This window comes from Sarcophilus harrisii, chromosome 3 (assembly GCF_902635505.1).
Source record: "Sarcophilus harrisii chromosome 3, mSarHar1.11, whole genome shotgun sequence".
NCBI classification, from domain to species: Eukaryota; Metazoa; Chordata; class Mammalia; order Dasyuromorphia; family Dasyuridae; genus Sarcophilus; species Sarcophilus harrisii.
Window position 1 is genome coordinate 500,766,119 of NC_045428.1, and position 13,706 is coordinate 500,779,824.

General features: G+C 39.5%; 1 protein-coding gene across 1 annotated transcript in view; it reads left to right on the forward strand.

Annotated features, from left to right (window-relative positions):
• The window catches only part of P4HA3 (prolyl 4-hydroxylase subunit alpha 3), a 48,385-nt gene extending 34,934 nt beyond the window's left edge, over positions 1-13,451 (forward strand). Inside the window, exons 8-13 of the mRNA XM_031961418.1 lie at positions 1,432-1,496; positions 8,209-8,368; positions 9,328-9,390; positions 11,798-11,866; positions 13,038-13,134; positions 13,304-13,451. Of these exons, the coding sequence (XP_031817278.1) occupies positions 1,432-1,496; positions 8,209-8,368; positions 9,328-9,390; positions 11,798-11,866; positions 13,038-13,134; positions 13,304-13,374 (525 nt within the window). The 3' untranslated portion in view covers positions 13,375-13,451. The remainder of the gene's footprint in view (positions 1-1,431; positions 1,497-8,208; positions 8,369-9,327; positions 9,391-11,797; positions 11,867-13,037; positions 13,135-13,303) is intronic.
• The last annotated feature ends 255 nt before the right edge of the window (positions 13,452-13,706 follow it).

The window sequence follows — 13,706 nt, forward strand, 5'->3', positions numbered from 1 at the left end:
TATCCTCTGAATTTGACAGCATATGCAGGTTCTACAACCTAGAATACCCTTACCTCTGCAATGAGGGAGGAAAGAGCCTTTTCTCATTTCTCCTACAGGAACAAATTAGTCATTATAATTACATCGAGTTATATTCAAGAAACAAGTGCATACTGTGAGCAAAATCCTACATTTGTGCTTAGGGAGATTCAAAGTCTAGATAAGACAATCCCTGCCCTCAGGAGCTTCTAGTCTCTTAGGGAAATACGATTCCTATTTCTACCTAGTGACATCCTTTTTCTTCTCCAAGGCTCAGCTCAGGTACTGCCTTCTGCATATAGAGTTCATTGTCACCCACCCCTACTCCCCAGCCATTAATGATTCCTGTCTTCACATTTATCAAATCACTCCAACTTCCCCTATATACTTACTCATTTTCTAACTTGTATTATAGTTAATTGCATGCATATCACCCTTCTCCTGGATTTTGGGCTTCTTGTTCCCCCTGGTAGAATGTATTGTCAATGAATCAATAAATGAACACACAAATATAAAACTGTGAAAGTTTCTGTTCTTAAAGAACTCACATTCTGATTAGAAAAGACAATACATATAAGAAAATTCAACTTTAGGAAAGATGCAGAAACCTCAAGAGTTCTACAAAGTATAGCAGCAAGGATGATGGTAAGGACTCAGTGGATCACTACGTATAATAGAATAGCACATGGTAAAATAGAATATAGTAGTATATGTAAAGTATTGTATATAATATACCACATAATAGTAGTGTAATGGCAGGACTGTGTTCTTTCAGCTTCCTAGAATAATTAATTATAGATGATGATTCCTTGATCCTCCAGCTGCCATGTCAGCTTGGGGGTGGGGCAGAGACCTAGAAGGGTTTTGAGGGGACTATCCCAGCACTATGGAGAAAGGGAAAGGAAGCCTGAGTTCTTAGTGGAGTAGGGATTCTGGATACCTTTTCAGAGGAGTGGGAATGGGGGAAGGCAGTGTTTAGGGACTGTTTCACCTTTAATTTTTGTGTCTCTAGTGCCTAGCACATAATGGGGGTTTAATAAATGACTTATCCAGGCAGCTGGACTGAGATGCTCTCTAACATCAGTCCAGCTGCCTGGATAAGTCATTTGTTCTAGGTAGCTCGGGTGTAGAATAGCATCTCCCATTGCTACAATGCTTTGCAGCACACAAAACTGTCTCCTCTAAATGGTAGTTCTGGGATTATTATTCCCATTTGACAGATGAGGCTCAGAATGATCACTGACTTGATCAAGTTCACACCAACCAGTAATGTGAACCCAAGTGGCTGCTGACCACTTTACCATGCCCATCTCTGTGATTCTGTGATATATGCATGTCTCCAGAGGCCCATGGGCATCTTCCCTTTGCATTGTGACCTCTGACTCCTGCTTTCTTCCCTCTTCTCCACGTCAGCTGCAACGGTCAGTGGTGGCTTCTGGGGAGAAACAGCAACAAGTGGAATATCGCATCAGCAAGAGGTAAGGCATTTTGATGTGGTCCAGGTCCTTCCTTGTGAAGGCTTTCTATTCCATTGACACACACACTTTCTTGTGAGCCAGCCTAGGGATCCTGGAACTCTGAGATTGATGAAAAGAATGTCAAATGTCTAAGGTGCATTAAGGCTTTGGGAAGCAGTTTGTATATATTGTGTCACTTAATCTTTGCAAAAGTCCTTTGAGGTAGATGCTCTTGGTGTGTTATTTCCCATTTTACAGAGGAGGAAACTCAGACACAGAGATGTGGGACTCCTAGGTCATAGATCATACATAAACGAGACAGCAGCTATTGAACCCAATCCAGAGGTTTCCAGACTTTCTCTTTTCAAGGTACCTTTAGTGTTTTTACAAAGACATACTTGTTCACAGTGAAAACCAGGCCAAAAGAAATACATTAATGGTTCTATTTATTAAATAGTTAATTAAAAAAAAATTAAATATACTGCTGTACCCTTGTGAATTTACTGGGTGGCACAGTTTGGGAACCTCAAGTCTAATCCCCTCATGTCTAAGAATTCCCATGGTCTATCCTCCTTGCTCCGTTGGGTCAGAGAAAATCAATGTCTTTTCAAGATAACCCAGTGGTTTTTCTTTATATTATTTTTATTTATTTTGCTACATGTAAAAAATTTAAACAATTTTTTTTTAAATTTTGAGTTTCAAATTCTTTACCAGTCTTCTTTCCCTCTCCCCACCTTGAGAAGGCAAGCAATTTGATTCAATTATACATGGGAGGTCATGCAAAACGTATTTCTATATTAGCCATGTTGTAAAAGAAAACAAAATAAAACAATAAAAATATAGTAAGTTTTAAAAATATGCTTCTATCTGCATTCAGAGTTTATCAGTTCTCTCTCTGGAGTTGGATGGCATTTTTCATCATGAGTTTTTTGAAACTGCCTTGGATAATTTATCTTAAGCAGACTAGTTAAATCTTTCACAATTAAGTAGTCTTACAGTATTGCTGTTATTGTGTACAATGTTTCCCTGGTTTTATTCATTTCACTTTACATCAATTCATGAGTCTTCCCAGGTTTTTCTGAAAACATCATGCTCATCATTTCTTAGAACCTAATAGTATTCCACTATAGTTTATACATTGTAGTTTATACATAACAACTTGTTCAGTCATTCCCTAGAACAGGTATCCCCTCCATTTTCACTTTTTTGACTTATCAGTAGATATGCACAGTTTTATAATTTTATAATTTTCTAGTTAAATTGTTCTCCAAAAATGGTTGGATCAGTTCACAACTCCACCAATATTGTATTAGTAGCCTGAGTTTTTCACATCCCCTCCAACATTTGTCATTTTCCTTTTTCTGTCATGTTAGCCAGTTTGACAGATGTGATGTGGTATCTTAGAACTGTTTTAATGTGCATTTCTCTAATCAGTAATGATTTACAACATTATTTCATGTGACTATTGATAAATTTGATTTCTTCTTCTGAAAACTGCCTGTTCACATCTTTTGATCATTTATGAAGTAGGGAATAGCTCTTATTTTTATAAATTTGTTTTTATTTTCACCAATTTGAGAAATGAGGTCTTTATCAGAGAAATTTACTTTAAAATTCTCTCCCACCTCCACCCCCCCAGTTTTCTGTTTTCCTTCTAATTTTGGCTGCATTAATTTTGCTTGTGCAAAACATTTTTTTAATTTTGTATAATCAAAATTATCTATTTTACTCCTTGTAATCTCTATCTCATTTAGTTAGAAAGTCTTCCCTTATCTATAGATCTGACAGGTACATTTTCCTGTGCTTTCCTTAATTTACTAAAAATATCCCACTTTTATGTCTAAGTTATTTATCCATTTTGACCTTATCTATATATATATAGTATGAAATGCTGGTTTATGCTTAGTTCCTCCCAAACTGCTTTCTAGTTTTTCAAGAAATTTTTATCAAATGTTTAATTCTCATCCCCCAAATTTTTTTTGTTACTATTTTTTCTAGCTTTACGAATTGATTCTTTGGTATTTTAGTTGGTAAGGCACTGAATAAGCAAATTGATTTAGGTAAAATTGTCTTTTTTATTATATTGTTTCAGCCCTTTCATAAGATATTAATGTTTTTCCAACTGTTTAGCTGTCTTTAAACTGTGAAAAGTGCATTGTAATAGTGTTCATATACACATATAATCCCTGAGTTTGTCTTAGCAGTAGACCTTCTAGTATTTTATACTGTAGTCTGTAGTTTTTAAAATGGAATTTCTCTTTTTATCTCTTCCTGATGGGTTTTGTGGGTAGTACATGGAATACTGATGATTTGTGAGGATTTATTTTATATCCTGAAACATTGCTGAAGTTGTTGATTATTTCAACTAGTCTTTTAGTTGATTTTATATTCTCAAAAGTGGTTGTATGAGCAGAGAGGAAAGGAAAATATCTAGTCTTTTCAAGCAAGCCTGTTTGGCCCCACAACAGGCTAAGTCATTCATTCGTAATTTATTTTTTTGAGGTTTCATTCCATCTCTTGATTCATTCTCTGGATGGCTTTATAGACATTCAGGCAAAAAGCTCAAAAACCCTTCTCTGGGCAAGTTGAAAAACTTATGGGGGTGGAAGGGTAGGGCTGCCATGATATCCTTATCCTTCTCATCCTTCCCAAGAATTCTTGGGCCAGTCTTTCCCTGTTTAAGACTGTTTCTTGGGCAACTAAGTGATGGAGTGAATAGAGTGAATGAGAGAATTGGCCCTGGAATCAGGAGGATCTAAGTTCAAATCTAGCCTCAGATATTTACTAGCTGTGTGACTCTAGGCAAATCACTTAACCCCAATTATCTCACCAATAACTAATTTTAAAAAAAAGATTGTTTCTTCATCTTAAAATCCATCATTTTATTTGATCTTCACACACATGTCTATACCTTTAAATCAGGGATTCTCCACCTGATGGTAGAGGACAGATTTTAGGAGATCTAAGTACTTTTAAGGGGAAAATAGCATTTTTTTTCATTAACCTCTTAATCAAAATTAGTATTAGCATTAGTTATGAATGAAAGCAACAAAAATACGATTCTGAGAAGAGGTTCACAGGCTAATTCTCCAGAGTGCCACAGGGGTACTTGAGCTACAAAAAGATAAAAAAACATCTGTTTTAAAATTCACTCTATCCAGTTCACATCCTTGTTGCTGTCATCTAGAGACATCCACATCCCTCTTCTTGATTCCCTATTCAGTACCTGGCTCACACTCTGTTTCTGTATATCATTTCCTCCCTCCTTAAACACTCTGGCTTTTAAATTCTGCAAAGTTCTTCTTCCCATCTCATGACCTCTGTCTTCCTCTACCTCAACAAGCAAAGGCTGTTCATACCTTAGACCTCTTCCAACTGAATCTGCCCAGATGCCAAAATTCATAGTTACGACTCTGCCGCATTGCCCTCACCGTGCCGGCAGAGAGAACGAATGTGGAGCTAGAACACAGCTTTAGAACACTGAATTTTGCAACAGTAAAAAAAGTGCCAGTGGTAGGAAGGACCATAGAGATCATCCATCTAGTCCATTTCCTTCACTTTACAGAAGAGAAAACTGAAGATCAGAGAGAGAACAATGACTTGGCTAAAGTCACACAAATAGAATGAGAAAAGATAGGACAGACTCAGGCCTCCTGATTTCCCAGCTCAGTTCCCTTTCCCCTGCAAGCAAGACCTTCCCTGATAAGTATATCTTAAGGTGCCGACTATGTGCTGGTCACTGTTAGAAAAATATATGAAGTAGTGGTTGTCCTCAAGAGATTTACATTTTTTCCCTTTTTTTAAAAATAGCCTTTTATTTACAAGTTATATGCATGGGTAATTTTACAGCATTGACAATTGCCAAACCTTTTGTTCCAATTTTTCCCCTCCTTCCCCCCACCCCCTCCCCCAGATGGCAGGATGACCAGTAGATGTTAAATATATTAAAGTATAAATTAGATACACAATAAGTATACATGACCAAACCGTTATTTTGCTGTACAAAAAGAATCGGGCTCTGAAATATTGTACAATTAGCCTGTGAAGGAAATCCAAAATGCAGGTGGGCAAAAACAGAGGGATTGGGAATTCAATGTAATGGTTCTTAGTCATCTCCCAGAGTTCTTTCTCTGGGCGTAGCTGGTTCAGTTCATTACTGTTCCATTGGAAATGATTTGGTTGATCTCATTGCTGAGGATGGCCAGGTCCATCAGAACTGGTCATCATCTAGTATTATTGTTGAAGTATATAATGATCTCTTGGCCCTGCTCGTTTCACTCAGCATCAGTTTGTGTAAGTCTCTCCAGGCCTTTCTGAAATCGTCCTGTTGGTCATTTCTTACAGAACAATAATATTCCATAACATTCATATACCACAATTTATTCAGCCATTCTCCAATTGAGGGGCATCTACTCAGTTTCCAGTTTCTAGCCACTACAAACAGGGCTGCCACAAACATTCGTGGACATACAGGTCCCTTTCCCTTCTTTATGATCTCTTTGGGATATAAGCCCAGTAGTTACACTGCTGGATCAAAGGCTTTGCACAGTTTGATAACTTTTTGAGCATAGTTCCAAATTGCTCTGCAGAATGGCTGGATGCATTCACAATTCCACCAGCAATGTATCAGTGTCCCTGTTTTCCCGTATCCCCTCTAACATTCCGCATTAAGGAGATTTACATTTTAATGGGGCAGATTACAAATGTGTATGTAGGATATGAACAAAATTATAGCATGTATAAATATGTATAGAACACACAGAATGTTGGTGCAAGATAATCTTTTTTTAATTAATTGTTTTTTCTGGTTATACATTTTTAACTTTTAAAATACACATTTGTTCATGAATCATGTTGGGAGAAAAAAAATCAAAATGAAAGGCAACAACCTTCAGAGGAAGAAAAAAAAACAGGAAAAAGTGAAGAAAGTATGTATCAATTTCCATTCAATCTCCATAGTTCTCTCCCTGGAGGCAGAGAGAATTCTCTATCCAGAGTTTATTGGGATTGTTTTGGATCAATGAATCACTAAGAACCAAGTCTTTCCTAGTTGATCATCTCACATTCTCGCTGTTATTGTGTTCAATGCTGGTGCTGCTTGTTTTGTTCAGCATCAGTACGTGGAAATCTTCCCAATCCTTTCTAAAATCAGCTTGTTCATCATTTTTATAGAACAATAATATTCCATTATTTCATATACTTTAACTTATGCATCCATTCCCCAACTGATGGGCATCCACTCATTTTCCAATTCTTTGCTACCACAAAAAGAACTGCTACAAACAATTATGCACACTGGGTCCTTTTTCCTCCTTTATGATTGTTTTAGGATACAGATCCAGTAGAACATGGGTCAAAGGGTATGAACAGTTTTATAGCCCTTTGGGCATAGTTCCAAATTGCTCTCCAGAATGATTGGGTCATTTCACAACTCCAACAACAATGCATTAGTGTCTCAGTTTTCCCACATCCCCTCCAACATTTATCATTATCTTTTCCTGTCATCTTAGCCAATCTGAGAGATGTGAGGTGATACCTCAAGTTGTTTTAATTATCTTTTTTCTAATCAATAGTAATTTGGAGCATTTTTTCATATGGATTATAGGTGGCTTTAATTTTGTCATCGGAAAATTGTTCATATTCTTTGACCATTTATCAATTGGGGAATGACTTGTATTCTTATACATTTGACACAGTTCTTTATATATTTTAGAAATGAGGCCTTTATCAGAAACACTGGCTATAAAATTTTTTTCATAGGTTGGTACTGCCCTTTTAATCTTGTTTGTGTTGATTTTGTTTATGCAAAACCTTTTTAATTTGATGTAATCAGAATCGTCCATTTTGCATTTTATAATGTTCTGAGTTCTTTGGTCATAAATTTCTCTCCTTTCCAAAGATCTGATAGGTAAACTATCCTTTGCTCTCCTAATTTGCTTGTGGTATCAGCCTTTATGCCTAAATCATGTACCTATTTTGACTTTGGATATGGGGTGTGAGATGTAGGTCTATGCTGAGTTTCTGCATGTTATTTTCCAGTTTTCCCAGCAATTTTTGTGAAATAGTGAGTTCTTATCCCAGAAGCTGGAGTTTGGGGGTTTATCAAATACTAGATGACTATAGTCATTGATTATTGTGTCATATGTATTTAACCTATTCCACTGACCCACTACTCTATTCCTTAGCCATTACCAAGTGGTTTTGATGACTCCTGCTTTATAAAAGAGAGTTTTAGGTCTGGGACAGCCGACCACCATCCTTTGCATTTTTTTTTTCATTAATTCCCTTGACATTCTTGCCCTTTTGTTCTGCCAGATGAATTTTGTTACTATTTTTTCTAGGCTCTATAAAATAATTTTTTGGCAGTTTTATTGAGAGGGCACTGAACGAGGAGACCAATTTAGGTAGAACGTGCAGAGTAACCTTGGAGGGGCAAGTGTTAGTAGCTTAGCAGGATCTTGAAAGTTCCTATGTGGGAGGAGAGGGTACCAGGAAGGAAACAAGGAATTTGGCAAGGCAAAGGTGAGGAAGAAGAGCATTCCAGACCTGAGGGAGGATTACCCAAGAATTAGGGAAATGATGGAGGGGACAAAGCAAAAAAAGATTATCAACTCAGACTGAAGTCTCCTTGGGTAGTAGGGTATTCCTATGTGCAGGGAGCTCACTGCATAAAAGGGGCCTGGAGGTCGAAGAAGGAACAATTCCTGATAGGTCAATGTGCTGCATGTTTCAGTGCCTGGCTGAAGGACACTGTGGACCCGATTTTGGTGTCCCTGGACCGCCGCATTGCGGCCCTCACCGGCCTCAATGTACAGCCTCCCTATGCTGAGCATCTCCAGGTGGTGAACTATGGAATTGGAGGACATTATGAACCTCACTTTGACCATGCAACAGTAAGTAGCAGGGTGCAATGGGACTGGTACTCTTTGGTGGGAAACAGAGGGGAGAAGGGTGATTTCCTGAAATGTTCCTGAAATCTTAAGGTAATAAATAGAACCATAGAAAGTCAGAGCTGGAAAGAACCATAGAAGAAAAAAAGAAACTAGAAAGGGGCCTGAGAGACATCATTTAACCTAGTTCTGTTATCTCAGAGAGGAGAAAATGGAGATCCATAGAGAAATGGGTCAGTGGCACAGGGTGGTGTAGAACCCAAGGCATAGAAACATAGAATCTTAGAATTTCCAGGGGCACAAGGGACCTCAGTGGCTATCTAGGTTAGTCTGCAAAGAAATCCCCCCCCACACACATATACACACACAAACATTCTCAACAAGTAACTATCCAGTCTCACTTAGGGTCATACAGGTAACAATGGCAGAGCCAAGATTCAATCCAGTCTGGTTCTCTTAATTTAAAATCCAATGGTCTTTTAGATTAGGGCTTCTTAAACTTTTTCTTCTTGTGATCCCTTTTTAATTTGAGAAAATTTTACACAACCCTGGGTATATAAGTATATCAAATCGATATAGAAATAAAATATTTACTGATAATAAGTCATAAAGAAATTTTAAAACAATTCTTTGCATATAGTTTTACCATTTATTAAAGATGAAAGCAAATTAGCATAGTGAGATGCATGTGTTTATTTATTTTTACATAAAGAACTAAATTATCTTGATGGAATATTTGATACCTTTTACTGTTGTCAAATTTTGGGATCATAACTCACAGTTTAAAAGGCTTTTCTTCCTGAGCATTTGCTAAGAGAACTTCGTGGGAAAAGATTAGCTAAGAACTCTTTAAGATGAGAGGGACACTATGGCCCTATACTTTACATTTTCATCTTTCTATAGGTCTGATGAATTACCATTGCCTACATTATTTTCTGCTGAATTTAATACTTTCATTGCAGTCGCCAAGTAGTCCTCTGTACCGAATGAACTCCGGGAACCGGGTTGCAACCTTCATGATCTATGTGAGTGTCTTGAGATCAGAATCCTCTTTTAACAGAATGTTTGTTGATTATGATATTTGAGTAAAGCATCTGATGGTGTCTAGATACTCATCATATTCATTCCCATTCAGAAAGAGCCATGACGAGTAATTTTCACACCCTTGGCAAATAGAATGAAAATCTTGCTAAAATCAGCCTTTTAAGACAAATTCAAAAATTGGGGGAAGAAACCCACAGAGGAGAGTAGAATAGATTGGGCCAGATTGGGGAGGAACTTCTGGTTTGCTGAATGATGACTTCAGGTGCTTTCCAACTCTGTTGTGAGCTTCAGTTCTATAAAATAGGGCTAATAATTCTGGCAGGCACTGCTTCTTTCCCAGGATCTCTGTGAGAAAAGCACTTTGTAAGCCGTTAAGCAAGAGTGGTGGAAAATGACGTGGTGGAAATAATACCAGACACTAAGGAGACATTGAAGCAAGTCCTAGTTCTGACACCAACTAGTCAGATGACTATAGGCAAATCACTTCCCTCTTAAAGCTTATTATTTTTATATTATTATATTAAGACTTGCTCCACAATTATCCTATGACTTACGTGCTCTGTAATGGAGAAAAGAGTGAAATAGGAAGGTGAAAGTTTTACGCTAAGCATAACAATGGAATTTGTGTATCCACTTGTTCATTTATTTATTTATCCACTTATTCCTCCATTCCCCTCCATCTATATATCTAATACCCAATCTGATTTTCCATCACACAAGAAAAGACCTAGTGCTTCCAAATATAGACATTGTTTAGGGATCACTTCCTACCAATTCTCCAGGAATTAGAACCAGCAATGATTCCTGAGGAGGAAAGGAAGGCAACAAATATTTATTTGATCCTCACAACAACCCTAGTAGATAAGTACCATTTTTATCCCCATTTTGTTTGATAAAAATAACTGAGGTAGACAGCAATTACAGTGACTTGCCCCTCAGAGTCACACAGCTAGTGTCTGAAGATCAAATTTGAGTTTAGGTCTCCTTGATTTGAGGCCCAGAGCTGTACCTGCTGTGCCACCTACCTGGGAAAGAAACATCTGAAAGCAGTGCCTGGTGAAATGTTTGAGCTAAATAGTTGACCATTCTTGATTCAGACTGAGCATTATTGGAGATTATCTGCAAATCTCTTCCTTTCCACATCCAGGAAACATATTTTAGAAACAAATAAGTGTGTTTGTGTGTGTGGACAGAGAGAGAAAGAGAGAGAGAGAGAGAGAGAAGAAAGAAAAAGGAAGGAATGAAGAAAGAAAGAAAAAGGAAGGAAGGAAGGAAGAAAGAAAAAGGAAGGAAGGAAGGAAGAAAAAGAAAGATAGAAAGAAAGAGAGAGGAAGGAAGGAAGGAAGAAAAAGAAAGATAGAAAGAAAGAGAGAGGAAGGAAGGAAGGAAAAGAAAGCAAACAAGAAAGAAAGAAATGGAGAGAGAGAGAGAAAGAAACAAAAGGAGAGAGAGAGAAAAAGATGGAGATGGGGGCAGACAGAAATGGAAAGGAAAAGACAGAGAGAGAGTGGAAAAATGGGAAGATGAAAGATAGAAATAAAGAGGGAAGAAAGACACATATTTAAGGAGGAAGAGATGAGAAGAGAGAAGTGAAGGGAGAAGGAGGGAATTGAGAGGTACTCAGCCTACTAGCATGTCCAATAAAGGCTTGGGGTATGGACAGAAGCAGCTACACCCAAAGAAAGAATACTGGGAAATGAATTAAACTGTTTGCATTTTTGTTTTTCTTCCCGGGTTGTTTTTACCTTCTGAATCCAATTCTTCCTGTTCAGCAAGAGACCTGTTTGGATCTGCACACATATATTGTATCTAGGATATACTACGACATATCCAACATATATAGGACTGCTTGCCATCTAGGGGAGGGAGGGAAGGGGAGGGAAAAATCGAAACAGAAGTGAGTGCAAGGGATAATGTAAAAAAAATTATCCTGGCATGGGTTCTGTCAATAAAAAGTTATTAAAAAAAAAAAAAAAGGCTTGGGGTTAGGAAGACCTGGATTACAATCTGCCCTTGATCCTTGACCCCGTGGAAACATGGGTAAATCTCCACCCTACTTGAGCTTCAGGCCACTTTCTAAGACTATAAAGCACCAATCAGTTGCAGTGTGCACTGGTGGAGAATGTTCCCACATCCAAGTTACAGATCCTTAATATTCCATCTCATTTTCCTCGGCCCTGACACTGGACTCCTGCCGGTGTCCGGCATGGCTTCGTGTCTTGGGTAAGACTGGCATCCCTACATCAGGCAGAGAGCTGACTGGTCCCGGGGCAGCCCTGCCACCCTCTCCAGGGTGAGGAAGAAGAGCCTGGGAGTGGTTGAAGGAGAAGGCCTGGAGGTCCTTAGCAGGTGACCTTTTCTCTTCTCTTCTCTCCCTTTGCCTTCCAGCTGAGCTCGGTAGAAGCTGGAGGATCTACAGCCTTCATCTATGCTAACTTCAGCGTCCCAGTTGTGAAGGTAGGTATGGTCCAGTTGGCTGGACCACTAGGACTGGAGGCCTGGGCCCCAGGCCTTACTCTCACTCTAGGACCAGTCCCCTGCGTGTGTTTGTTGCATGACTGAGAGGGAGGAATTACAAGTTAGAACCAGCTGCTTCACTTTTGTCAGCAAAATCCTCCCTCAATTCTTACCAGAAAATTGAAAAACTTTCTTATTTTAGAATAGAAAGGGTCTGCAATCCTATCTGTGTAGCTCTGGGGAGGCCCCTGTTTTCTGAGCTTTCACTTCAGTATCTGAGGCACTTGGACCAGAGGGTCCCAGAGGTTCCCTGTATCTCTCCCCTGTGGCGTCAAGACCCTTCATTTCTCTGGATCTCAAATTCCTTCTCTATAAAGTTTAAAATGGCCCCTTCCCTGCTTCTCTCCAAGAGCTGTTTTTGAAGCTCAAATGGGAAAATGCTTATCTAAGCTTCTGATAAATCACCACGTGGTATTACAAATATAATTTGGTATTTTGGGGATCACAGGAAGCCCAGAGAGGGCAAAGACTTGCTTGAGATCACATAGTTATTAGAGTTTGCCCTACAGTTCTCCTGCCTTCCAGCTCAGAACTGTCTGCTACCCCACGATGTTTCTCGGGGCTTCATTTCATTTCTCCTTTTAATTAATTTAATTCATTTCAACTCAGTTTGATTCAATTCAGTGTAGTTTTGTGGGAAAAGCATGAAACTTGGAATTAGAGGACTTGAGTTCTAATACTAGTGTGTCACTTAGTTCTACATGTGTGACTTTGGATGTGTCACTTTTTTGGGCCTCAGGTTCCTCATCTATATTTGGAGTGTGACTAAATGATTCTTAGGGTCTCTTCTAGTTTTAAAATTATCCTGTTAAACATTTTAATACATTTATTAGGCACCTAGTATATACAAACCATTGTACTAAGGGCTGGAGTCGGTCAATAAACATCTATTAAGTACCTACTATGTACAAGACACTGTGCTATGCTAGAGATTTTTAAAGAGTCCCTAGTCAGTCCTTGCTCTCAGCAGGGGGAGTTTCTGGTTGGGTGTTTTTGTTTGTGCCGTGGGATTTGTGCTTGTTCGTTATATGTCCGGAAGGGGGGCTGTTTGTGGCATATATGTGGGAGCAGGGGGCCACCCTGCCCTGGGGCTGAGCCTCTTTCTTTACAGAACGCAGCCCTGTTTTGGTGGAATCTTCACAGGAGTGGTCAAGGTGATGGAGACACATTACATGCTGGCTGTCCTGTCCTGGTGGGAGACAAGTGGGGTAAGCCCTTGGCTGGGAAGGGAGGGGGATGTTTGGGCAGGGAATGCACAGTCCAAATCCTTTGTAAAATGCATGGGCCTAGATGACCTCTAAGGAGAGTCAAGTTCTAAATCCTCTCACTCCATGAACGGAACGGGGCTGAGCTGTTCCTCCTCCTGCTCTCTTCTAGTGGCCAATAAGTGGATCCACGAGTACGGGCAGGAGTTCCGCAGACGGTGCAGCTCCCAGCCTGACGACTAGCCCCGGAACAGAGGCCTCCTCCTGGCAGCCAGAAGCCAAGACCTGGGCCGTGGGCAGTGTGTATGGCAGGGGGAGGGCAGCCGTGCAGGATCCCATTGGAAGAAGGAAGGTTAGCCACGGCTTCTGGCCGATGGAATGAGGAGCAAAGACCACAATGACCTTCCACTCCCTTTTCCTTAGAATCTACACTTGGAGCTCCACTTTGGGGCTGAGTCGGGGAGCATGGTGGGAAAAAAGAGGGAATAGGAAAGGGAAACCATCGAGGGTTCAGTGGCCATTGCTGGGATCAGTAGCCCCTCAGGCTTAGTCCAGGGCCCATTCCCGCAGGCTAC